General features: G+C 45.1%; 2 protein-coding genes across 7 annotated transcripts in view; both read left to right on the top strand.

Moving 5' to 3' along the window:
- The first annotated feature begins 2,483 nt into the window (after positions 1-2,483).
- Positions 2,484-26,518, top strand: part of RNF19B (ring finger protein 19B) — a 29,005-nt gene continuing 4,970 nt past the window's right edge. Inside the window, exons 1-7 of one of the 6 annotated variants that reach the window (XM_063627958.1) lie at positions 2,484-3,337; positions 17,599-17,804; positions 19,014-19,158; positions 20,812-20,974; positions 22,058-22,172; positions 23,521-23,661; positions 25,209-25,416. In XM_063627958.1, coding sequence (XP_063484028.1) covers positions 2,703-3,337; positions 17,599-17,804; positions 19,014-19,158; positions 20,812-20,974; positions 22,058-22,172; positions 23,521-23,661; positions 25,209-25,416 — 1,613 coding nt within the window. In that variant the 5' untranslated portion in view covers positions 2,484-2,702. The remainder of the gene's footprint in view (positions 3,338-17,598; positions 17,805-19,013; positions 19,159-20,811; positions 20,975-22,057; positions 22,173-23,520; positions 23,662-25,208; positions 25,417-26,518) is intronic. The other 5 variants (XM_055255531.2, XM_063627959.1, XM_063627957.1 and 2 more) reach the window with 5 other exon arrangements.
- On the top strand, positions 15,138-16,513 carry LOC129469226 (metallothionein-1E). The gene has a single exon (XM_055255642.2). It carries the CDS (start codon positions 15,860-15,862, stop codon positions 16,043-16,045), a length of 186 nt encoding a protein of 61 aa, XP_055111617.1. The 5' UTR covers positions 15,138-15,859; the 3' UTR covers positions 16,046-16,513.

Genomic DNA, 26,518 nt, shown 5'->3' on the forward strand with positions numbered 1-26,518 from the left:
GATCTCTGAGTTACCCAGGAGAGTTGAGAGCTACCCTGGAGAGTGCCTTAACCCATAGCCAGCTTTGCATGAGTGGAAAAGATATACCATTGTTGTGTTATGCCATTGAGACATTTGGCTTGTTTGTTACCATAGCCAAGTCTAGCCTATTCTGCCAGATAAATATAGACATTAATTGTTGTTTTAGCCATCCAGCATCAAACCTCCTTCCTATTTGAGGATTAAACTCTCCCCCTCCTTTAGGACTCTTTGGTGTTGCCAAATCCAGCGGTCACATCTCTGTTCTTATCTTTCTTGATTTCTCAGCAGCATTTGTCACAACTGACCACTCCCTCCTGGGAACATACTATGTTGGTGTCTGTGACATCATGCCTGCTTAGTTTTTCTTTTAAGTCACTGGCCCCTGCTTTTCAGTTTTCTTTGTTGGCTCCCCTTCTTGTTTTATGTCAAAAGTTTGAAGTTCTGGAGGCCTGGTTTAAAATATCACAGCTGGTTTCCACCTTTTGAGACGGTGTCTTTTTGTGTCACCCAGGCTGGAGTGCAGTGGCATAATCACGGCTCACTGCAGTTTCAACCTCCCAGGCTCAAGCATTCCTCCCACCTCAGTCTCCCAAGTAGCAGGGACTACAGGCACACTCCATCACACCCAGATAATTTTTGTATTTTTTGTAGAGATGGGGTTTTGCCATGTTGCTCAAGCTGGTCTCAAACTCCTGGGCTTAAGAGATTCACCTGCCTAGGCCTCCGAAAGTGTTGTAATTACAGGTGCGACCCACAGCTCCTGGCCCATCTTCCCATTCCTTATTAATAACAGAGCACTCATTGTTAGCTGGGCACATCGTACCCAGTTAAGAGAATGTTTCCCAGGCTCCCTTGCAGCTGAATATGGCTATGTGAGTATGTTTTGGCAAAAATGTGCGGGACTTCCAAGGCAGTCCTTTTTTTTTTTTTTTTTTGAGACGGAGTCTCGCTCTGTCGCCCAGGCTGGAGTGCAGTGGCGCAGTCTCGGCTCACTGCAACCTCCGCCTCCTGGGTTCACGCCATTCTCCTGCCTCAGCCTCCCAAGTAGCTGGGACTACAGGCGCCCGCCACCACGCCCGGCTAATTTTTTTATATTTTTAGTAGACACGGGATTTCATTGTGTTAGCCAGGATGGTCTTGATCTCCTGACCTCGTGATCCGCCCGCCTCGGCCTCCCAAAGTGCTGGGATTACAGGCGTGAGCCACCGCGCCCAGCTCCAAGGCAGTCTTCTTAAAAGGAAGAGGATGCATTTTTCTTCCCTTTTTCCTTCCCACTGTTTGGAATATGGACCATAGTGAGGTGACCTTAACACTGGAAGCCAAATACTGAGGATGGCTGAACAGCCCTGAACTGCCTACTTTTGGACTTATATTTCATGGAAAAAGAGAAATTTCTGGCTGGGTGCAGTGGCTCATGACTGTAATCCTAGCACTTTGAAAGGCCAAGGCAGGAGGATTGCTTGAGCCCAGGAGCTCGAGACCAGCCTGAGCAACACAGGGAGATTTCATCTCCATGAAAAAAATAAAAATAATAGGCAGGCCTGGTGGCGCACCTGTGCTCCCAGCTACTCCGGAGGCTGGGGTGGGAGGATCGCTTAAGCTTGGGAGGTTGAGGCTGCAGTGAGCTGTGATCACACCACTGCACTCCAACCTGGGTGACAGAGCAAAACTGTCTCAGGAAAAAAAAAAAAAAAGATAAATTTCAATCTTAAGCTATTTTTTTCTTTTGTTATTTGCAATTGAATGTAATCCTGATGCATTCCTGTTGTTGAAGCTGTTTGCCTGCCTCCCACTAGGAAGCCAAAGGGTCCAGATCCTCCCCCAGTCAGAGGAATGGGGAACTAGAAAAAGAAAGGCAAAGGCATTGCCAGGCAAGAAAACGCTGGGTCTCCTTCCACAAGTTTGGTAAGTAAGCAAGATACCAGGAAGACAGAATGGTAAGTGAGCCTAGAAATAGATTATTATATACATAGGGTTTATTAAATATATAGAGAACACTGAATGCTAGACTAAGAAACTTGGACTTTATTCTGTAAATCCCTTGCAATAGGGGACCTTGTCTGTTTTATTTACTAATGCCTCGCACTTTGTAGAGGCTCAGTGAATGAATATATTCTTTATTAATTTATGCTGTCTGCTTAATAAACAGAAATGTTGGAAGGTGAACCAGTTAGGAGTCACCATCTGATCAACCCCCGTCTGCTTTTTATAAATAATGTAACTGAACCATCATTTACTGGAAGTGGCAATCAACCCGTGAGTAACGGCAAACCAAAAAGTCCACCTTGGGTGTCAAGGTGATGGAATTGGGGGCGGAGACCAGGGAGAGCAGTGGGCTAGGATCGCTCAGTCTCCGCAACATGGCGGCCCTGGAACCACCTGACCGGCAGGAGGCGGAGCTCCGCCCCAGCTCGCCCGGCCCCACCCCGCTCGGCCCTGCCCGGCGCACCCCTAGACTGGGGCGCGAGGGTTGTGAGGTGTTTGAGCGAAGCGCCTGCGCGGGGCAGCGGCGCGCGGGGCGGAGGCTTTATAACCACTTCGTCGTTGCCTCTCGGTTTCTATCTTCGGGAGGGCGGTTGAGGCAGTGGGGGCGGCGGCGGCGGCCGGGCGCTGGCTGAGAGGCGCTGAGGCGGGAGCTGTGGCGGCGCTGGGCGTTCCTGGCCCCTCGGCCTCTGCGGGCCATGGGCTCCGAGAAGGACTCCGAGTCTCCGCGCTCCACATCCCTACATGCGGCCGCGCCCGACCCCAAGTGCCGCAGCGGCGGCCGGCGCCGGCGCCTCACCTTGCACAGCGTCTTCTCTGCCTCGGCCCGCGGCCGCCGCGCCCGGGCCAAGCCGCAGGCCGAGCCGCCGCCCCCGGCTGCGCCGCCGCCGCCCGCCCCGGCCCCTGCCGCGGCCCAGGCCCCGCCGCCCGAGGCGCTGCCCGCCGAGCCGGCCGCCGAGGCCGAGGCGGAGGCCGCGGCGGTGGCGGCGCAGCCCGGGTTCGACGATGAGGAGGCGGTAGAGGGCGGCGGCCCGGGCGCGGAGGAGGTGGAGTGTCCGCTGTGCCTGGTGCGGCTGCCGCCTGAGCGGGCCCCGCGCCTCCTCAGCTGTCCGCACCGCTCGTGCCGGGACTGCCTCCGCCACTACCTGCGCCTGGAGATAAGCGAGAGCAGGGTGCCCATCAGCTGCCCCGAGTGCAGCGAGCGACTCAACCCGCACGACATCCGCTTGCTGCTCGCCGACCCGCCGCTTATGCACAAGTACGAGGAGTTCATGCTGCGCCGCTACCTAGCCTCGGACCCCGACTGCCGCTGGTGCCCGGCTCCGGACTGCGGGTGAGCGCGGGGGCGTGGCGCGGGTGGCGGCGGGCTGCGGCCGAGGGGCGTGGCTGGGGGCAGCGGGGACCCCGCGTGGGTGTCCCACGCAGGGAAACCCGTAAGGTTGCAGCTTCGGCGGGGTGGTAACATCAGGCAAGCCCAGACTAGTGGGGTCAACGCACCCGACACCCCGCCCCCTGCCCCAGGGCTCGAGGTGGCTGCTAAGCTTTCGGTGAGGGGAAGGGAGCTGTCCATCAAGTTAGGAGACTGGGAGAGGTTTTTTTGTTGGGGGAATGCCCTCTGTCTGGGGGTGAGGACAGTATCTTTTTTTTTTTTTTTGAAGACAGCCAGGCTGGAGTGCAATGGCGCGATCTCTGCTCACTGCAACCTCCTCCTCCCAGGTTCAAGCGATTCTGCTGCCTCAGCCTCCCGAGTAGCTGGGATTACAGGCGCCCGCCACCACACCCGGCTAATTTTTGTATTTTTAGTAGAGATGGGGGTTTCACCATGTTGGCCAGGCTGGTCTCGAACTCCTGACCTCAGGTGATCCGCCTGCCTCGGCCTCCCAAAGTGCTGGGATTACAGGCGTGAGCCACCGCTCCCGGCCAAGGTGGAGAGTATCTCTTAATGAGAGCGGGGAGGGGATATTTGGCCAAGGAGGGAATGAGAATATTCTGAGGGGGCAGCGCGTCGGAGGGGTGTGTCCACTTGGCTAGGGGCAGACTTAGCAGCATTGCAGAAGAAGGCGTGTTCTCCCTGACAACCACCGCTGAAAGTTGGGATGGAGGTGACCGGGGAATAGGCTCTGGGGTACCCTGAGCACTGTGTGTTCCGTGCCACGCTATCGGGAGGCACTCTGTCGTTCTTCCCTTGCTGCCTTGGGTAGTAGGGTGAAGGATGGACAGACATGTTCTTGGTCCAGAGACTCAATGGGGGCAACTGAGAAGAATGCCCAGAGGTTGGTGTGATAAGAGAAATTGTGTTTCTGAACCCCTTTAATCTTGAGTTCTTGATGACAGTCTTTTTAATGCACCATGTAGACTGAATTTTAAAGGGCAGTAAATTAAAATATGCAATATCTGCAGAGACATGATACGCCAGATTTTCCTATCTGAAGCTTTCAGTGGAGACCTTCCTCGCCCTCCCCGCCTTTAGAAGTCTAACTGTTACTGTCAGTATATCCCATGAAGGCGTTGCACGCAGGAAGAGGGGCTCATTTAAGTAGTTGGGAGTCAGACAGCCATTACCTGCTCTGTGACCTTGGGCAGATAATTTTATTCTTGTGTGTCATGTTTTGGCGACAAAAAGATGCTGGGGACTCCTTGCAGTGTGTAAACGTAATGCTAGTAAAAAGTTGTGTGATCTTTAGCTTCAAAGGAGTTAAGGACTTTTAATTGTAGCCTATGTATCAAAGTTGTTTTGAAATCTCCATGATGCTGCTGGTTGTCTCCTTTCAAAAGGAGCTGTCTTAGAGTGTCTATGAGAGTAAGAAGAGTTAACTTCTGTTTTTAATTCTGCCAAACTTGTTTGGAAATGGGTGTGTTATTTAACCTCACTGAGATGGGGTTTCTAAATTACTTTGAAGTGCTGTGGTCAAAGGAATGGTGTTTATGGTGGCTCACTTTCACTTTCAGTTAATAAGTATCAGGAAGGACCTTTTAGGTTCATGGAACTGTCTGTTTATGTCTGGTGATCTTACTGGCCTTCTGAGGTTAATTTATATTAAAGTTTTACAGATACTGTTGATCTATTTTCTTAACCAAATGAATACTAAGAAAACACAGGCCAGGCTCGGTGGCTTACGCCTATAGTCCTAGCATTCTGGGAGACCAAGGCGGGCGGATCACCTGAGGTCAGGAGCTCGAGACCAGCCTGGCCAACATAGTGGTATCCTGTCTCTACTAAAAATACAAAAATTAGCCGGGCATGGTGGTGCACACCTGTAGTCCCAGCTACCCGGGAGACTGAGGCAGAATCGCTTGAACCCGTGAGGCAGAGGTTGCAGTGAGCCGAGATCAGACCACTATACTCCAGCCTAGGTGACAGAGCGAGATTCCGTCTCAAGAAAAAACAAAACAAAACACTGCATAGTTAATTTTGGAATAGTACATTAACTCCTTTCTGAGATGTTTCCTTGAGTTCTAAGAAATGTGGCAGATCATCCTTCTGGAAAAGGTCCCTGTTTATTTTTAATTTTTCTAAAGTCAGTTTCTGTCTTTGCTCACATCAATAAAAATGCACAGAAAATAATTTTAAAGCTTGGTGACAACTCTCAACTATTTGGAAGTTATTAAAAAATTAGGCCATTTCTTATTTTAGCCAAGTATTATGTTAGTATCCTCCAGATTTTATTTTTTTAATTAGTTAAAAGAATGATAATCATATATATATAGTCATATATAAACTATGTTTTTTTTATATGTATCATCTACGGACTTAAGGTGGAGTTTGGGGAAAGAAGAAAGCTGGCCTCTCAATACCTGTGTGCCAGGCATATATAATTTAATTCGATACTCACAACCTTGTGAGATAGGTTTAGGTTTGATACAGTTTTACAAATGAGGAAACTAAAGTTTAAGGAAATTGAATGACTTGTTCAGGGTCATATAACTAGTAAGTGGTGGAGCCAGGCTTAGAACAGTGGTCTTAATTCCAACCAATGCCAATATTCCTTCCACTCAGCCCCTGTTTTAAAAAGCATTTGCTTGTCAACATAGCCACATTATTGAGGATGCTGCTGCTTGGGTGCATTTCATTAAGTGTAGCCTGAGGACAACCTGGAGAAAGCCAGAGATACTAGAGTCTAGCTTCCTTTCTGATTCCTGTTGTTAACAGCCTCCTACCTACGTTATTTTTCTTATCTGAAATAGGCCTAATTCTTTCCTGACTTGAGAGGTTTAATTAATGTTTACACAGTGTTTTGAGATCTTCAGTTGAAAGTGGTTATAGGGAGTAACTTTAAAATTCTGTTAGTTGCCAAATAGATGCCTGAGTTCTCCCTTGGGATGTGGCTAGTGGCTTTGCATCTCTTTTTTTTGAGACAGGGTTTCGCTCTGTCACCCAAGCTGGAGTGCAGCAGTGGTGCAATCACGGCTCACTGCAGCCTCAACCTCCTGGGCTCAGGCGATCCTCCTGCCTCAGCATCTCAAGTAGCTGGGACCACGGGTGCATGCCACTAAGCCCAGCTAATTATTATTATTACTATTATTATTATTATTTGTAGAGACAGGGTCTCCCTGTGTTGCCCAGGCTGGTCTCGAACTCCTGGGCTCAAGCTGTTTTCCCGCCTTGGCCTCCCAAAGTGCTGGGATTATTTATTGCTGCCTCTTTTTAATGCCAGGAAAAAAAATAGCTTCTGTGTTCTTACTGGATATCATGGTTCCTTTGTTTTGTTTTGAACAGTGTTGTTTTGTTTTGTTTTAGAGACGGAGTCTCACTCTGTGCCCAGGCTAGAGTGCAGTGGCATGATCATGCCTTACTACAACCTCGAACTCCTTGGCTAAAGCAGTACTCCCACCTCAGCCTCCTGAGTAACTGGGATTATAGGCACGAACCACTGCACCTAGCTCCTTTGTTTTATTTTTTAAACAAATTGTTCTATTCTCCTGGGGCTGGTAGAGGTCGTGGATAAACACTAGAAGTCCAAGTCCCAGTTGTCTCCCATTCCCATACCTGACCATCTTTACTGCCCACAGATAAAGTTCTTGCCAGCCAAATTGATCAGGTCTCCCCTCTGCCTTGTTTGTATGTGCATTTGGTAGGGTGAGGGGGGCATGTGAGCAATCTTACAGGTTCTGCTCATTAGTTTTACTATAATTACTCATAATAACAAGAACACCATACATTCAGAGATTCATGATTTGTTTACAGAATAAAACAAAGCGTTTTGGATCTTTCTTTTCTTACACTCAAATGTGGTTTTATTTTATTCATAAATAAGGGAACCAATTTCAGTGGGAAAACATTCACATTATAATTTTTTTTTTTTTTGAGACGGAGTCTCACTCCGTCACCCAGGCTGGAGTGCAGTGGCACCATCTCTGCTCACTGCAAGCTCTGCCTCCCGGGTTCACACCATTCTCCTGCCTCAGCCTCCCGAGTAGCTGGGACCACAAGCACCCACCACCACACCTGGTTAGTAGTTTTTTTTTTTTTTTTTTTTTTTGTATTTTTAGTAGAGACGGGGTTTCACGGTGTTAGCCAGGATGGTCTCGATCTCCTGACCTCGTGATCTGCCCACCTCAGCCTCCCAAAGTGCTGGGGTTACAGGCGTGAGCCACTGTGCCTGGCCTCACATTGCTATTTAATATACTAAGAACAATATGGCCTAGTATAATCTTAAAACAAGCTGTTAGATGAGATAAAATTAGTTCAAAATACAAATAACTGATTTTTTATAGTTCTTTATAGTCTTCAGACTATAATCTCATTCAGACATAATTTCATTTTAGTCTCATCCAGGTGGATATTGACATGCATTTTATAAAGGAGAAACCAGTTCAGAGAAGTTTAAATATGGGGCCTAGTGTTTCATTGCTAATAATTGGTACAGTTGATCTTTTACGCTTTTGAGTCTCTGCCCAAGTATGTCTTTTCAGAAACCCCGAAATCATGTAACTGTAATGTTTTCCTCTCAAGTGTCCTGTTGCTAATCTTAAAACCCTTTCAGAATCCCTAGGAGACTGACGGGTGAGCAAAGTAGGCAACAGAAAATTTCCTGGTGTACAGGGGCAGATCTTCTGTACAGATGAATAAGAAGGGATAAGGCTGTCTTGACCTAAATTCTTTGTGCAGGTGCACCACTCCAGCCTTTCATTGCTGCCTCTGTCGTCTGCAGAATCCTTCCTCCCACCTGATCCCAGGAAATAGTATCAGCTATTGGCCTTCCCAGACAACTAGACTGGACCGTCCCATAAACAGGAAGCTTTTGTTCATCCCCAGCACATTTATGAGGGAAGAGCAAGCAAGCTCTTTGAGCAAGACAAATTTCAGTCAGTGAAGGAGGATTTTTGCTTTCTGAAGCCTCCCTGAACGTCTTCTCTTGATTTGGCTCCATACCTCCTGTTCCACAGCTTTTCACTGCATTCCCCAACTCCACACCACCCCCTCCTCTTGTGCGAGTACACCATCCTCCATCCCAATACATCTGTCTCAGATTTGCCAAAGTACTTGTACTAAAGGAGAACATCTGTATCACTCCCCTGCTTAAGACCATTCATTGACTACCTAACCTAGAAGATGACTTCTCATTATGTCTTTGAGAACTTATTTGAGCTATCCTTATCATTTAAGCTCCTTTACAGTCTCCAACCATCTTTTTTTTTTTTTTTTTTTTAAGATGGAGTCTCTCTCTGTCACCCAGGCAGGCTGGAGTGCAGTGGTGCAATCTCACTGCAAGCTCCGCCTCTAGGGTTCATGCCATTCTCCTGCCTCAGCCTCCTGAGTAGCTGGGACTACAGGTGCCTGCAACCACGCCTGGCTAATTTTTTGTATTTTTAGCAGAGACGGGGTTTTACCGTGTTAGCCAGGATGGTCTCGATCTCCTGACCTCGTGATCCGCCTGCCTCAGCCTCCCAAAGTGCTGGGATTACAGGCGTGAGCCACCACGCCTGGCCATCTCCAACCATCTTTTGATTTTATTTTCTATTTTTCACCCACATCACTATTTCCTAAGGTATGTTATAGGCATTACTTGAAAGAAAAATGTTTTGTGAGGAAATAAGCTTGGAAAATACTGGGTTAAACAAAATAAAACAAGTTTATGAGTTTCTTAAATCTTTAAACATGCTAATATGCTAATATGTAGTATAAATCTTCAATATAATATAATTTCCCCAATTTAGATCACCAGGAAACAGGTTTTTGTTTTTTCTGTAGCATCTTTAAGGCTTAACTCAAACTTGCCCTAAACTCCTTTAATAGTTACCATGCTGGCCTGCTTTTGGTTAGTGTCCTTATTTAACCATAAACCTTATGGTCTGAATAGATTGAGAGCTCTTGCCTCTAGACTAGGATATCTATATTCCAACCATTTCTACAACTCTGTGTACAAAGTCTTTCAATTAGGTTCTAGAAGAGTATGGTACATAGATGAATTTTGATGAGAAAGATAAGAAATATGAGCAGCATAGTTCTCAGAGGAAGAATAGAGATAAAAGAGATAAGCAAGAATAGGATAGACAGGTGATCATTCAATTCAACAGACAACTTTTTTTTGAGATGGAGTCTTGCTTTGTCGCCCAGGCTGGAGTGCAGTTGTGCCATCTCAGCTCACTGCAACCTCTGCCTCTCGGGTTCAAGCGATTCTTCTGCCTCAGCCTCCCAAGTATCTGGGATTATAGGCACGTGCCACAATGCCCAGCTAATTTTTGTATTTTTAGTAGAGACAGGGTTTCACCATGTTGGCCAGGCTGGTCTTGAATTCCTGACTTCAAATGATCCACCTGCCTCGACCTCCCAAAGTGCTGGGATTACAGGTGTGAGCCACCACACCTGCCTTCAACGGATACTTTCGGAATGATACAATGTTGAACCCTGGGTGAGTACTGGGTATTACAGAAAGAACTTAGACATGGTTTTCTTGATAGGAAGTTTCACCTGGTAGAGGAGACAGATAATTGATACATAGATAGATAGAAAATTATACAAATGTCGTGTGATAAATACTAAAGAAAATACGGGTGCTCTTAGATAGATGAAAGAACAATAGATTTTGCATGACGGTTTCAAGAAAGACTTCACAGAGGAGCAGTCATGGTGGTTTGCACCTGTGGTCCCAGCTACTTAGGAGGCTGAAGTGGGAGGATTAGTTGAGCCCAGGAGTTCGAGACCAGGCTGGATAATAGCGAGACCCCATACCTGGGAAGTGACTAGAGATCAACCTGAAAACGTGGACTGGATTCAGGTCGATAGGCCTGTGTAAGCCATGGAAATAAGTTTTGGGTTGAAGCACTTTTTTTCTTTTTTCTTTTTCTTTGAAGGATTTTAAGCAAAAGAGTAACCTTCTAGAATGGAATTTGGATGGAGTGGGGAGTAGGGAGACCAGATAAGGAGGCTGTTGGAGTTGTCTAGCCTAGAGATGAGTCTTAAATAGGGCAGGAAAAATGAAGATGTTAAGGGTACAGTTCATTGTGACAACTTGGCACATGTCTACCACCCTGATGCCTACTAGGGGTCTGTTTGTAAATGGGTAACCTAGTTATGTTACATGACTTGGGGATGGAAAGTACAGACATAATATAGGAACACATTTCTTTAGCCACCAAAGTCTATTGGAGCATAATCAAATTTATACTAATGGAAATCTTTCTTTCCAGGGCTGAAGCTAAGTAATGCTGTGGTCTAGCTTGTCACTTTACGATGTTTCTGAAGATTTAGGAAATTAATAAAATGAGTAAAAGTTGTATGAATGTAAGCAGCGGGGGCTGGGGGGAGTGGTCTGTAGTCTCTTTTTTATTATTTTTTATTTTTTTGAGATAGGGTTTAACTCTGTAACTCTGTTGCCCGTGCTGGAGTGCGGTGGTGCAATTTCAGCTCACTAGAACCTCAACCTCCCAGGCTCAGGTGATCCTCCCACCTCAGCTTCCTAAGTAGCTGGGACTGCAGGCATGTGCCACCACACGCCACTGCACCCCACCACACTCGGCTAGTTTTTGTTGTTGTTATTTGAAGAGAGAGTCTCACTCTGTCACCCAGGCTGGAGTGCAATGGTGCAATCTCGGCTCACAGCAATCTCTGCCTCCTGGATTCAAGCGATTCTCCTGCCTCAGCCTCCCGAGTAGCTGGGAGTAGCTGGGACTACAAGTGCACGCCACCATGCCCAGCTAATTTTTTTGTATTTTTAGTAGAGATGGGGTTTCGTCACGTTGGCCAGGCTGGTCTCGAACTCCTGACCTCAGGTGATCCACCCACCTCGGCCTCCCGAAGTGCTGGGATTACAGGTGTGAGCCACCGTGCCCGGCCTAATTTTTGTGTCTTTCGTAGAGATGGGATTTCACCATGTTGCCCTGGCTGGTCTTGAACTCTTGAGTTCAAGTGATCCTCCTGCCTTTGCCTGACAAAATTCTGGGGTTATGAACATGAGCCACTGCACCCAGCTGTGTCTGTATTCTTCACAGCATGTAATTTTCTACACCTTTCTTTTAGCTTCTAATTAGCAAGCCTGACTGGTTGGTTAAGCTAAAAGAGCAGAGTAGGAAAGATGCACCAGCATGGGACATGGAAGAGAAGGAACAAGGTGGACAGGGCAGATTGGGTCTCAAGAATGAGGTATTTTCTTTTCTTTTCTTTTTCTCTTTTTTTTTTTTTTTTTTTTTGAGACAGAGTTTAGCTCTATCTCCCAGGCTGGAGTGCAGTAGCACGATCTTCGCTCACTGCAACCTCCACCTCCCGGGCTGTAGCCATCCTCCCACCTCAGCCTCCTGAGTAGCTGGGACTACAGGCATGCACCACCAAGCCTAGCTAATTTTTGTATTTTTTTTTTTTGTGGAGATGGGGTTTTGCCATGTTGCCCAGACTGGTCTCGAACTCCTGAGCTCAAGCAATCCACCCACCCCTTGGCCTCCCAAAGTGCTGGGATTACAGGTGTGATCCACCACGCCCAGGCAAGGTTTTTTTTTCAACTATTCGGGAAGAAGATTACCCTATTCAGAACTTAGGGGTTTACCACTAAAGTGGGTTTATATGAAATTTTAGGGTTAGGTTATAGTTCCTGGCATATAATAAGCCAATAGATACATGGATACGTTGAAAAGATTGCTTTAGAGCAGAGTGATGGCCTAGGAGAAGACCTAGAATGCCCTGAGGAAAGTCAAACAACCAAAACAAGAGAGGGTCTCTGTCATTCATGCAACACAGGTATTTTGAGCACGAACCAGTATACTAGACTGAGATTAAAAAGTGGATGATATGTCTCCTTAAGTCCTGTGTGGTTTGGGAGGCAAGCATATAAACAGATAGTTACAATATAATGTGATAAGTGTTACAAAATAATTGTGCACACCCATGAAGTAGGCAACCAGCTGCCTAGAGAAGTTAAGTATATTTTACAGAGAAAATGACACTGGAGTTGGTTCTTAAATGGGTACTTGTCAGGGCAAGAAGTAAGGACAAGACATTTCTGGGTAGAAGGAATAGAGTATGTAAAGGCCAGGAAGTAGGACAGAGTGTGCGATGTTTTTACGCCATACATCTTTGAGGACAAGGTCTCACATACAGTTTTAGAACGTGTTTAGCTACGTTTGAATGCGACAAGTACCTATACCTCCATTTGGTGGAATAGAAGCTAAGGTTTGGAGTTTTTTTGTTTGTTTGTTTTGTTTTTTGAGGTGGAATTTCTCTTTTGTTGCCCAGGCTGGAGTGCAATGGTGTGATCTTGGCTCACTGCAACCTCCGCTTCCCAGTTTCAAGCAATTCTCCTGCCTCAGCCTCCTGAGTAGCTGGATTATAGGCATGTGCCACCATGCCTGGCTAATTTTTGTATTTTTAGTTGAGACGGGGTTTTGCCATGTTGGCCAGGCTGGTCTTGAGCTCCTGACCTCAGGTGATCCACCTGCCTCGGCCTCCCAAAGTGCTGGGATTACAGGCGTGAGCGACCGCACCAGTCCGGTTTGGAGATTTTGTAATAGCTCCGTGTCATGTAGCATGAGTCAGAGGCAAGAGCTCAGACCAGGTACCCAAAAACAGGAATGCCAAATCTTGTGCCCTGAGTAATTCGGTGTCATAGTAATAGATTGCTGTGGATTCATGAGTATTTGGGGTTATTTTACTTCCGTGGCACCAAATTACACACTCAAAATTGACATTGTCAATCCTATCCAATGTTGTTCTTTTTCAAGAAAAACAAAAAAAAGAAGTGGGCTGGGCACAGTGGCTCACACTTGTAATCCCAGCATTTTGGGAGGCTGAGGCAGGCAGATCACTTGAAGGCCAGGAGTTCAAGACCAGCCTGGCCAACATGGTGAAACGCTGTCTCTACTAAAAATACAAAAAATGTAGCTGGGCATGGTGGCGGTCGCCTGTAAGCCCAGCTACTTGGGAGGCTGAGGCAGGAGAATCGCTTGAACCCAGGAGGCAGAGGTTGCAGTAAGCCGAGATCACGCCATTGCACTCCAGCCTGGGCAACAAGAGCGAAACTCCATCTAAAAAAAAAAAAAAAAAAAAAGAAGTGGGGGCTGGGGGAATGTTAATAAACATTTACTTCTGCCATGTGAGGTAGGAATAGATGATGACGTGTTCAAGGTTCCCTACTAGCTGTCCACTTAATTTGTATCTTTAGAAGTTGACTTAATGCTTTTCTGAGGTCATCCAGTAACTTTCCCATTTAATGTAAAATAACAAGCTAGTCACTGTCTTGAGGAGACACGTTGTTTATCTTTAGTAGTTATTTTGCAGCTAGGTGGGGTAAATTTGCTCAGAACTCCTACAGGATATGAATCATTTGCATTCATAGGTTGACCTATTCTCACTGTTCTTTCTGAGAAGAGTTTTAATACAGCCTGTATTATATAACATAGGGGATACATTGTCATTTATATTTTCAGCGTCATTCTCAAGTCAATTTGCAGAATCTGTGATAAACGTGAGAACTTGAGTTGCTATGATTAACATCTTACGTACATTCAAATAAACAAGCAAACTGTAGAATAAATCCCAGAAAATGTTATTAGCTTTTTGCACAAGTTATTTGAGGTCTTTGAATATTGCAAGAGAGTATTGGAATAGAGGACAGAGTGCAGATGGCAACACGGAAACCTACAATTACTGATGTTTTTAAAAATGTGTATGATAGACCAAGCATGGTGGCTCACGCCTGTAATTCCAATGCTCTGGGAGGCTAAGGCGGGAGGGTTGCTTGAAGACAGGAGTTCCAGACCAGCCTGGGCAACATAGCAAGACCAACCCTGTCTCTACAAAAAAAAAAAGTTAGCTGGGCATGGTGGTATGCACTGCTACTTGGGGGCCTGAGGTGGGATCACTTGAGCCCAGGAGTTTCAGGTTGCAGTGAGCTATCATCACACTACTGTCCAGAAGCTGGGTGACAGAGTGAGACCTTGTCTCCAAAAAAAAAATTGTGTGATGAACTTTAATGACTTTCCATTTATTTATGTATTTATTATTTTTTCAGGCAGAATCTCACTGTCACCCAGGCTGGAGTGCAGTGGCGCAAACGTGGCTCACTGGAGCCTTAACCTCCCAGCCTCAAGCAGTCCTCCCACCTCAGCCTCCCAAGTAGCTGTGACTGCAGGCCTTTGTCACCATGACTGGCTGATTTTTCCTTTTTTTTTTTGAGATGGAGTCTCGCACTGCCACCTAGACTGGAGTGACACCCATGGTGGCGCAATCTCTGCTGACTGCAACCTCCACCTCCTGGGTTCAAGCAATTCTCCTGCCTCAGCCTCCTGAGTAGCTGGGATTACAGGCGCCCGCCACCATGCCCAGCTAATTTTTTGTATTTTTAGTAGAGACAGCGTTTCACCATGTTGGCCAGGCTGGTCTCGAACTCCTGACCTGTGTGACTCGCCCGCCTTAGTCTCCCAAAGTGCTGAGATTACAGGTGTGAGCCACCACGCCTGGCCTTTTTTTTTTTTTTTTTTTTTTTTTAAAGATAAAAGGTCTTGCTGTGTTGCCCAGGCTGGACTAAAAATGCTGGCCTCAAGCGATCTTCCTGCCTCAGCCTCCCAAAGTGCTGAGATTACAGGCATGAGCCATCTCACCTGGCTAAAATTTTATTTTATGCAAGTATTATATTTCTTTTTAGAGTAATCTGAGCATTTAATTGACATATTTGGAATTAATCAGAAAGGCTAATAGTTATATAAATATATTGGATTGTTTGTGTGAGACTAATTCTTGGTAAATGAACATGAACTACAAGAAATGGTCGACATTAGTGCTGATAAATTCTGAATCTTTACATGAAGAATATGTGTCACGGCTGAGCGCAGTGGCTCACACCTGTAATCGCAACACTTTGAGAAGCCAAGACAGGCAAATCACCAGAGGTCAGGAGTTCAAGACCAGCCTTGCCAATATGGTGAAGCCCCGTCTCTACTAAAAAAAAAAAAAAAAAAAGCTGGGCGTGGTGGCGGGCGCCTGTAATCCCAGCTACTCGGGAGGCTGAGGCAGGAGAATCACTTGAACTTGGGAGAAGATTGCAGTAAGCCGAGATCACGCCACCGCGCTCCATCCTGGGCGACACAGTGAGACTGTCTCAAAAAAAAAAAAGAATATGTGTCAGAAGAGAGAAAGGGAGGTATGGCCTTAATGCTGTATTAATGTATAAGATAGAGGCATGGTATTCTTGGATTCTGGAGCCTATCAAGACATTTCAAGGCATAGATTTGAATTGAAAAAGTGTGGAAAGATGAGATGAGCTTTCAAGAGGGATGCTGATCGTAAGTCTTTAGGGTTATTGTCTCTGTGACTATGTCAGACCAGCTTCACTGTGGAACTTAAGAATGAAAAAGGCAGCGCGCTTTCCGACTGCCTGACTGCTTTTTGGCCTCACCAGTGGGAGCTCCAGCATCTCGTTTGCTCAAAATGGACCCCAACTGCTCCTGTGCCACTGGTGGCTCCTGCATGTGCGCCGGCTCTTGCAAGTGCAGAGAGTGCAAATGCACCTCCTGCAAGAAGAGCTGCTGCTCCTGCTGCCCCGTGGGCTGTGCCAAGTGTGCCCGGGGTTGCATCTGCAAAGGGGTGTCAGAGAAGTGCAGCTGCTGTGCCTGATGTGGGGACAGCTCTGCTCCCAGATGTAAATAGAGTAACCTGCACAAACCTGGATTTTTTAAAAAATACAACACTGAGCCGTTTGCTGCGTTTCTTTTTATATTAAATATGTTAATGACAATAAAACAATTTTTACTTGAAGAAAAAAAAATGAAAAAGGCTGGGTGCGGTGGCTCATGCCTGTAATCCCAGCACTTTGGGAGGCCGAGGAGGGCGGATCACAAGGTCAAGAGATCAAGACCATCCTGGCCAACATGGTGAAAACCTGTCTCTACAAAAATACAAAAATTAGCTGCACGTGGTGGTGCATGCCTGTAGTCCCAGCTACTAAGGAGGCTGAGGCAGGAGAATCGCTTGAACCCGGGAGGCAGAGGTTGCAGTGAGCCGAGTCACGCCACTGCACTCCAGCCTGGCGACAGAGCAAGACTCCATCTCAAAAAAAAAAAAAAAAAGAAAGAAAGAAAAAGAAAAGGTATCATGGTGGCTCATGCCTGTAATTCCAGCACTTTGGGAGGCTGAGGCAGGCTGATTGATTGAGCCCAAAGTTTGCAACCAGCCTGGGCAACAGGGCGAAACCCCATCTCTATGCAAATTACAAAAATTAGCCAAGTGTGGTGGTGTGCACCTGTAGTCCCAGCTACTCTGGAGACTGAGGCAAGAGGATTGCTTGAGCCTGGGATGTGGAGGTTGGAGTGAGCCACTGCATTCCACCCTGGGTGACAGAGCGAGACCCCATCTCAAAAAAAAAAAAAAAAAAAAAAGAATTAAAAAATAAACTTTAGTTTTTGCCATAGCTCTTTATTTCACTAATGTTCTCTTCCTTCATATAAACAAATACTAATCTCTCTAAATATAGCAAACTATCAAAAGGAAATAGTTTTGTACCCTGTTATTTATGAAACTTACTATGACAAACTACTCCTAAAGCAGCTTCAGCTATGATTGAATAAATGCTAGAAATCCAGGATAAATAAAATATTCCACCTCCACTTTTTAAAGGAAATAAATGATTTATGTTTTTGGAATCTCAAGAAATTTATAGCCAGGCGTGGTGGCTCACGCCTGTAATCCCAGCACTTTGGGAGGCCGAGGTGGGTGGATCACCTGAGGTCAGGAGTTCGAGACCAGCCTGGCCAACATGGCAAAACCCCATCTCTACTAAAAATACAAAAAAAATTAGCGGGGCATGGTGGCTTGCACCTGTAATCCCAGCTACTAGGGAGTCTGTGGCAGGAGAATTGCTTGAACCTGGGAGGTGGAGGTTGTAGTAAGCCGAGATTACACCCCTGCACTCCACACTCCAGCCTGGGTGACAGAGCAAGACTCTGTCTCAAAAAAAAAAAAAAAAAAAAAGTTTACTTTCTCACATGGGATATGTTTACAGTTGGTCAAATGTGCTTGTGTGTGTATATGTGTGTGTGTGTGTGTATTCTTTTCTCTGTATCATATGTGATAGTGGGGTAGTGCCAAACATTGTTAACTCTGATGAATAATGTCTCTTTTGGTTAGATCATTCTTACCTTACTGGTATCTCTTACTGTTTCCTTACCTAGTTATGCTGTTATTGCCTATGGCTGTGCCAGCTGCCCGAAGCTAACTTGTGAGAGGGAAGGTTGCCAGACTGAGTTCTGCTACCACTGCAAGCAGATATGGCATCCAAATCAGACATGCGATATGGCCCGTCAACAGAGGGCCCAGACTTTACGAGTTCGGACCAAACACACTTCAGGTCTCAGTTATGGGCAAGAATCTGGACCAGGTATAAGTTGGCATTATCTCATTGTCTCTTTATTTGGTATTTCATGATGTGAGCCCAAAGCTGAAAGAAATTATCTTATTGTATAACCCAAGTACTCCAAAGGATCAGAGAGCAGAAAATATCATTTGGTAATACTTTCAATATTATAATAAAGATAGCACTTCCCTCTCTGACTATCATAGGTTATCCAACCTATATAAAATTGAAATGCAACAAAATCGAATTATGTAGTTCCTACTTTTTTAGTAATATGATTCAGATTGGAGAGCAATTAGTTCAGTTTGTTTTGCTAGGGGCTTTTTCAAAACTTTCATTGTGAACAGAAAGACATTTAATTAGTATTAAACCTATGCTGTTTGCCTTCAAGCTGACTTAAGTGCCTCACTGCCTTTGGAAGTAGAGTACAGATTGAAGAAAAGGGAAACTATCTATTAGTATAGATTAATGATTAACCTTAAAAGGAGGAATGTCACACATTCAGCTCCAACCTTGACGAGTCAGAGGAAACCTATTTTAAAATGTCAGTGGATTTATTGCTTTGTACTTTTATTTTACTGATGTCATTTGGGAGAGGCTAGTAGGAAAGATTTTGCCATTCACTTTTTCCTGGCACAGCATAATTTCCTAAATTGTCATTTTATTAGGACAGTTCATAGCTTGCTCTGAAAATTACTAAATATATGCTACATAGCATACCCAGTTGTTTTTAGGTTTTGAATTTGAAAGTATCATGGGAAGGGATTGTGGGCTATGTTAACAGCAAATCACAATGATACATGTTGAACCTGAAAAATAAATTTCCCAAACTAAAGTTTTTAAAAATGTAAATCTAATTCCAGGCTGCAGGCTATTCTTTCTGTAGGATTCTTCTTTTAAATCTGCCAGCCTATCGACTGGTAGAAATTTCACTTTTCTTGGAAACATCTTTCTCCCTAAGGAAGTCTCCTTGCTAGAGTGTGGTTCAAGTGCTGTGTAAGATGCCAGTTGCTGGGATAGGCAGCTCAGTAAGAGACAGGATTCATTTTATGAAAATTCCTGAGGTCTAGACATAGCCAACCTTCCAGTAAAGCAGGTTGTACAATTTGGAGTGTTCAGTGAAGAGTTCTTGACTGCTGCCTCATTTCTTATATATACTCCTAGGAATAATTAAATCAAACTGGATTTAACTAGGGGTGTTTTTTCTACCCATTCTTCCTCCCCCACTCATAGCAGATGACATCAAGCCATGCCCACGATGCAGTGCGTACATTATCAAGATGAATGATGGAAGCTGTAATCACATGACCTGTGCAGTGTGTGGCTGTGAATTCTGCTGGCTTTGTATGAAAGAGATCTCAGACTTGCATTACCTCAGGTAAGATGGGAAATGCATCCATTCCTTTCGTAGTCTTATTCTCTTACTGATTTATGGAAAAGGATGTCAAAAAGACACAGCTGTTCTCTCATTACAGGTTAAGGAAGCTGGGAAAACTCTGACATGCTCCTCTAATCATGTTTTCACCAGCTACTCTTCTAGTTCTTTCTGCCTTTCTTTGCATGCCATATTACAGGTAGTCTGGACTTGCTTTTCTCCTTTTGCTATCTTGCCTCCATACTTGTTCATGTTCTTTCCTTTGCCTAGAATGCTTTCTGCCTACCTTCCAGTGGCCTCCTTTTATCTCAACTTCTTCAGTTCTTGTCTTTTAAGAGCCACTTAAATGCCTTTCATCTATGTTGCCTCTTCTTTTTCCACCTCATTCTTTGACTTTCTTTTATCTTTTGTCATAAATATCGTCAGTACTTTACACTTCATGTACATGTCTTATCTTACTAAACTGTAAGTATCTTGAGGCTAGAGTTGTGACCTTTTTATAGTTTTTTGCATTTAATGAGTTCCCAAGGAATTCATTAAGTGAATTTTTTTTTTTTTTTAAGACAGAGTTTCGCTCTGTCACCCAGGCTGGAGTGCAGTGGCTCGATCTCGACTCACTGCAACCTCCACCTCCCAGGTTCAAGTGATTCTCCTGCCTCAGTCTCCTAAGTAGCTGGGATTACAGGTGCCCGCCACCATGCCCAGCTAATTTTTGTATTTTTAGTGGAGGCGGGGTTTCTCCATGTTAGCCAGTCTGGTCTTGAACTCGAACCTCAGGTGGTCCGCCTGCCTTGGCCTCCCAAAGTTCTGGGATTACAAGCGTGAGCCACCGCGCCCAGCCTCATTGAGTGAATATTAAAATATTGTTGTGGAGGAGTTAATATTTACAAACAAAATGTTTGCTAATATTTACAAATAAAGTATGTTAATATTTACAAGCAAACATTCATCGTGTAAATGAAACACAACACCTTCGTTGCCAATTTGTCGAACATTTGAGTACTTACTGTGTGCTAGTCATTGGGGACATAGGGGTGAATAAGACATGATCCCTATTTTCAAAATTGTTTGTCCCTTCTAGTGGAGAAGATAGCACAAAGAGAATGGGCAAAAATGGTTGGGCACAGAAGGGCTGAATGTAAAAGTAGCCAAACTCAGAATACCAAACTGATACAAAGGTTATGATGAGGTCTTTTTATATCCTCTCCCAGGAACATGGTTTGCAGTATCTATTAGGTGTGGTAGGACATATGCCAAGAAAACTACACAAATCAGAGTGTTCATTAGTGCAGGGTGCAGTGTGTCTGGATGGGATGTCAAGTGCGTAAGGCTATGCAGCATCCCAAGTATTGTCAGTCATGGAAGCTAGATCAGTTTTGGTGGGTTAGGGAAGACAGAATTCAGCAGAGAAGAATGGAAAAGGAATTTCAAGTCTGGAAGCCTGTCTTTACAACAACAACCAAAAAAGTTAAAGAGCCCAGAGCTCTAATAGTCTGGCCTTGTCCTTTGCTCTCTCTTGTGTAATATATTCATTTCCTGTAAACTCTTCTGTTAATCACTCTTACTGAAAAGAAGGCTGTTGCTGTTATCAAGCCCTCTGATAATACTAACTGTATTTGTAATGTTGACATTAACTTCGGTCTGTTTTCCCTGCAGCCCTTCTGGCTGTACATTCTGGGGCAAGAAGCCATGGAGCCGTAAGAAGAAAATTCTTTGGCAGCTGGGCACGTTGATTGGTGCTCCAGTGGGGATTTCTCTCATTGCTGGCATTGCCATTCCTGCCATGGTCATTGGCATTCCTGTTTATGTTGGAAGGAAGGTAAGAAAGACATGCTGGTTTCTGCGCTTGTTTCAACTTTAGGTTCGTTGGTAAAGGTTTGAGGGAAATGGGAAGGAGCTATGTTTCAGAGCTACCTGGAAACCAGCTGGTTCTTAGATAAAAATAACCTTACTTTCTTAAATGGATTTTCATAAACCCCCATGAGATCTGAAAGTTCTTATTAACATCCTGGGCCTCGCTTGTCTCAGTGACTTTTTTTTTTTTTTTTTGAGACAGAATCTCACTCTGTTGCCCAGGCTGGAGTGCAGTGGCACGAGCTTGGCTCACTGCAACCTCTGACTCCTGGGTTCAAGCAATTCTCCTGTCTCAGCCTCCCAAGTAGCTGGGATTATAGACATGTGCCACCACGCCTGGCTAATTTTTTGTATTTTTAGTAGAGACGGAGTTTCACCATGTTGGTCAAGCTGGTCTTGAACTCCTGACCTCAGGTGATCCACACGCCTCAGCCTCCCAAAGTGCTGGGATTACAGGCATGAGCCACCACACCCAGCCGTCTCAGTGACTTAAAGGTAGAATGCTGGGCCGGGCATGGTGGTTCACATTTGTAATACGTGGCCTAGTACTTTGGGAAGCCAAGGCAGGTAGATCGGTTGAGCCCAGGTGTTTGAGGCCAGCCTGGGCAACATGGCAAAACCCATCTCTACCCAAAAAAATATAAAAATTAGCTGGGTATGGTGGCATGTGCCTACAGTCCCAGCTACTAGGGAGGCTGAGGTGGGAGGATTGCTTGAGCCCAGGGACGTAGAGGTTGCAGTGAGCCAAGATCGCACCACTGCACTCCAGCCTGCATGACAGACTCCAAAAAAAAAAAAAAAAAAAGAAGGTAAAATACTTACTTCATTCTGCTGAGTTATTTTGTCTCTTTTTGGATTAACTTTGTCTGTATTACTTTATATCTTCCAGGTCTGAGTTAGGTTAACATTTGATAAAGATGCCTATTTGGGATGGAGGATATGTTTTAATATAGATAACTTGCAAGTGAATATTCACCTGTCCTTTTTTTCTCTGGCAAAAGATTGATGTCCAAACCTGCTGACCTGGATTTTCTTTTTTTATTCTTAGATTCACAGCAGGTATGAGGGAAGGAAAACCTCCAAACACAAGCGGAATTTGGCTATCACTGGAGGAGTGACTTTGTCGGTCATTGCATCCCCAGTTATTGCTGCAGTTAGTGTTGGTAAGCTAGTCAGGACCACACCTCTTCTCAGCTTTCTGACCATAGCAGTTTAGCCAGACGGCCAGATGTTTCTCAAAGATTCCCACATTTTATGCCAGCCCACCTTGATAGTCAATTCTGTTAGGCACCATGATTATGATTATTTTTAAGTTTTTCAAGCACACCAAATTATCAGAGTGTGTGATCTTTTGTTCTTAAGTTAGTGCCTAGAACTCCATTTGGCACATAGAAAAGGTTGAATTAAAGAAACTTATTTTAAGCCCTAGTTTTCACCTTTCGTATTCCTTCTCTACTTGCCATGAAATCCACAAAACAAAATTACTTTTGTTTTGATTTGTTTAATGCTTCACATTACTTTGGGAGGCATAAGAGTTTGTTTTAGAATAATAATAGTGGAACTAACATTTAATGTGGCTCTTCTTGTGCCAGGAGTGGTTCTGAGACTTTTGCATATATTAATTTATTTAATCCTCACAATCCTCACAAAAGGAAGCACAATTTTAATAGAAAGGTGCAGTAATTGGCCGGGCGCGGTGGCTCATGCCCGTAATCCCAGTGCTTTGGGAGGATGAGGTGGGCGGATCACGAGGTCAGGACATCGAGAACATCCTGGCTAACACGGTGAAACCCCGTCTCTACTAAAAATACAAAAAATTAGCCGGGCGTGGTGGCGGGCGCCTGTAGTCCCAGCTACTCGGGAGGGTGAGGCAGGAGAATGGCGTGAACCTGGGAGGTGGAGCTTGCAGTGAGCCGAGATCATGCCACTGCACTCCAGCCTGGGCAACAGAGTGAGACTCTGTCTCAAAAAAAAAAGAAAGGTGCAGTAATTTTCCCCAGGTCACTTAGCTGGGGCATGAATCAAGTTAATCTGCCTTCAGATCCTGTGCTCTTAACAGCTAAGCCATTCTACCTCACACAGTAGTAAGATTTTGGAATTAACATCCTGAGGAGATCCTAAACTCCAAGCAGTAGTCACTTATTTAATATTTGATTCTTGATTGGCTTTTGATTAGGTTAGCATTTCAGCAGTGATTAAAAGAGGGGAAAATGAAAGCAACATATATTTACTCTGCAAAGCACAGTACATAACATTCTCATTTGATTATTGACAACCGTGGGAAGATAGGTCCAAGATTATACAGCTAGTAAACGGAGCCAAGAATCTAATCCAGACCTTTCTGATTTCTAGCCTGGTCATCATTCTGTTACACCAGGCCACCCTTTTGGGATAGCTACTTTCTGTCTTTCTTTCTTTATAAAGTGGTTTGTCCATGCCCAGACTGGGAAGAATTATTCAGGGCACTTGCAACCTAATAGCCAGCTGACGTGTTTCCTTCTCTTCCCCCAGGTATTGGTGTCCCCATTATGCTGGCATATGTCTATGGGGTTGTGCCCATTTCTCTTTGTCGTGGAGGCGGCTGTGGAGTTAGCACAGCCAACGGAAAAGGAGTGAAAATTGAATTTGACGAAGATGATGGTCCAATCACAGGTAAAAAGCAGGATGTTTATTTCCATTTGAATTTATGATATACAAGATAAAAATCAGTAAAATTCAGCACATTTTACAGGGAGATTGTCATTGGATTACTTTGGATAATGAGCTTTGTAGGGGGTAAAGTATTTTTAGCTTTTCATTTCTTTGTTCCAAAGTTATTAGGTTAATTCCCCTGGTACTTGCCTCTGTGTGACAGGTACAAACTAGTAGGATTCCAAGTAACTCCAAGTATGTTGGTGGTAGTAGTAGTGATTATAATAACATCTTTATATCTGCACAGTACTTGATAATTTTCAGAGTATTTTACACAATTATCTCACTTGGTTTTTACAACAAACAGCTCTCTGACGAGGGAGGATGGAGCTGTTGTCCCCATTTAAATGGGAATTTCTTTTTTTTTGAGACAGAGTCTCTGTCACCCAGGCTGGAGTACGGTGTTGCGATCTCGGTTCACTGCAACCTCCGCTTCCCAGGTTCAAGCGATTCTCCTGCCCCAGCCTCCCGAGTAGCTGGGACTACAGCCATGTGCCACCACGCCTGGCTAATTTTTTTTTCAGTATAGACGGGGTTTGGGGTTTCATCGTGTTAGCCAGGAAGATCTCGATCTCCTGACCCCATGATCCGCCCACCTTGGCCTCCCAAAGTGCTGGGATTACAGGTGTGAGCCACCACACCCGGCCTAAATGGGAATTTCTTTAAGCTTTCATCTCACTATTACGAGCTTCACAGAGCTGAGACTAGGGCAAGTCTTCTGACTTTTACTTTAATGTGGGTTCTACTTTACCGTAGTAACTAACGTAGGGCACAGAGATCCCCAAAGGTTTTTCTAGCTTTCTTTTTTCTTTTCTTTTTTTTTTTTTGAGACAGAGTCTCGCTCTGTTGCCCAGGCTGGAGTGCAGTGGTGTGATCCTGGCTCACTGCAGGCTCCGCCTCCTGGGTTCATGCCATTCTCCTGCCTCAGCCTCCTGAGTAGCTGGGACTACGGGCGCCCGCCACCATGCCTGGCTAAATTTTTTGTATTTTTAGTAGAGATGGGGTTTCACCATGTTAGCCAGGATGGTCTCGATCTCCTGACCTCGTGATCCGCCCGCCTCGGCCTCCCAAAGTGCCGGAATTACAGGCGTGAGCCACTGCGCCCGGCCGGTTTTTCTAGCTTTCTACTAGAAGCTTCCTATTAAAATTGGCACATGACCCAAACATATTTTTTAAATCTTCATGTTTGGTTACATGGAAGCAACAGTGTAGTGGAAAGAATAGTGGACTTGGAATCAGAGTTAGAGTTTCGTGTAACTACCATGGCCTTGGACAAGTCATTTAGTTTTAAATTTTAGTTTTCTCATCTAAAATTGAGGCTATTAATGCCTAGTTATTTGGAGGATTAAATATGAACATATGTTAAAACACTTGATATGTGGCGATTGCACACAGTACCTGTTCGTTAAGTAAATACGTTAGTACTCTGAAAAGTCATTGCAGGAAAATGCCTACTGACCGTTTTGGTGTTCTGCTGTCTTGAACTGGATGTTTGGTTCTATCCCCAGTGGCAGATGCCTGGCGAGCCCTCAAGAATCCCAGCATTGGGGAAAGCAGCATTGAAGGCCTGACTAGTGTATTGAGCACTAGTGGAAGCCCTACAGATGGACTTAGTGTTATGCAAGGTCCTTACAGCGAAACAGCCAGCTTTGCAGCCCTCTCAGGGGGCACGCTGAGTGGTGGCATTCTCTCCAGTGGCAAGGGAAAATATAGCAGGTAAACAAATAGGTAATTTCTGGCAGAAATGGTTAGAATTATAAGAAGTAACACATTGAGCCATTTCTCTGTGCCAGGCTTGTGCCATATATCATCTTATTTTGATTTAATTGTCAATGGTTTTGTTTTGTTTTGTTTTTACTTTTTTTTTTTTTTTTAAAAATGGAGTCTCACTCTGTCGTCCAGGCTGGAGTGCAATGGCGCGATCTCAGCTCACTGCAAGCTCCGCCTCCTGGGTTCAAGCGATTCTCCTGCCTCAGCCTCCTGAGTAGCTGGGATTACAGGCACCTGCCACCACGCCCAGCTAATTTTTTGTATTTTTAGTAGAGATGGGGTTTCACCATGTTAGCCAGGATGGTCTCAATCTCCTGACCTCGTGATCCGCCCACCTTGGCCTCCCAAACCACTGGGATTACAGGCGTGAGTCACCGTGCCAGGCCTTTTTTTTTTACTTTTACAAATAGGAAACAAGCTTAGAAAAAAAGGTTACGTCAGTTATGCAAAGTTCAGTGTTCTTTCCATTGCACCGTAGCTGCTTCTATATAAAGAATAATCTTTTTTTTTTTTTTTTTTTTTTTTGAGACAGAGTCTCGCTCTGTCACCCAGGCTGGAGTGCAGTGGCGCAATCTCGGCTCACTGCAAGCTCCGCCTCCCGGGTTCATGCCATTCTCCTGCCACAGCCTCTCCGAGTAGCTGGGACTACAGGCGCCCGCCACCACGCCTGGCTAATTTTTTTTTTTGTATTTTTTAGTAGAGACAGGGTCTCGGCCTCCCAAAGTGCTGGGATTACAAGCGTGAGCCACCGCGCCCGGCCTTAAAGAATAATCTTGACTTCGGATTCTCCCTTGACTGCCTGAGGCTGCCTGCTTCAGGAAGGGAGAGGAGGCATTTTTATAGAATTCCTAAAGCTATGCTCTCCATTAGGCTTGTCACTGGCTTTCAGTAGCATTTATGCTGTATCGTGGCTTATTTATTTTATTTTATTTTTTTGAGATGGAGTCTTGCTCTGTCGCCCAGGCTGGAGTGCAATGGCGCGATCTTGGCTCACTGCAGCCTCCACCTCCTGGGTTCAAGTGATTGTCCTGCCCCAGCCTCCCGGGAC

Source organism: Symphalangus syndactylus, chromosome 12 (genome assembly GCF_028878055.3).
Source record: "Symphalangus syndactylus isolate Jambi chromosome 12, NHGRI_mSymSyn1-v2.1_pri, whole genome shotgun sequence".
Classification (NCBI taxonomy): Eukaryota; Metazoa; Chordata; class Mammalia; order Primates; family Hylobatidae; genus Symphalangus; species Symphalangus syndactylus.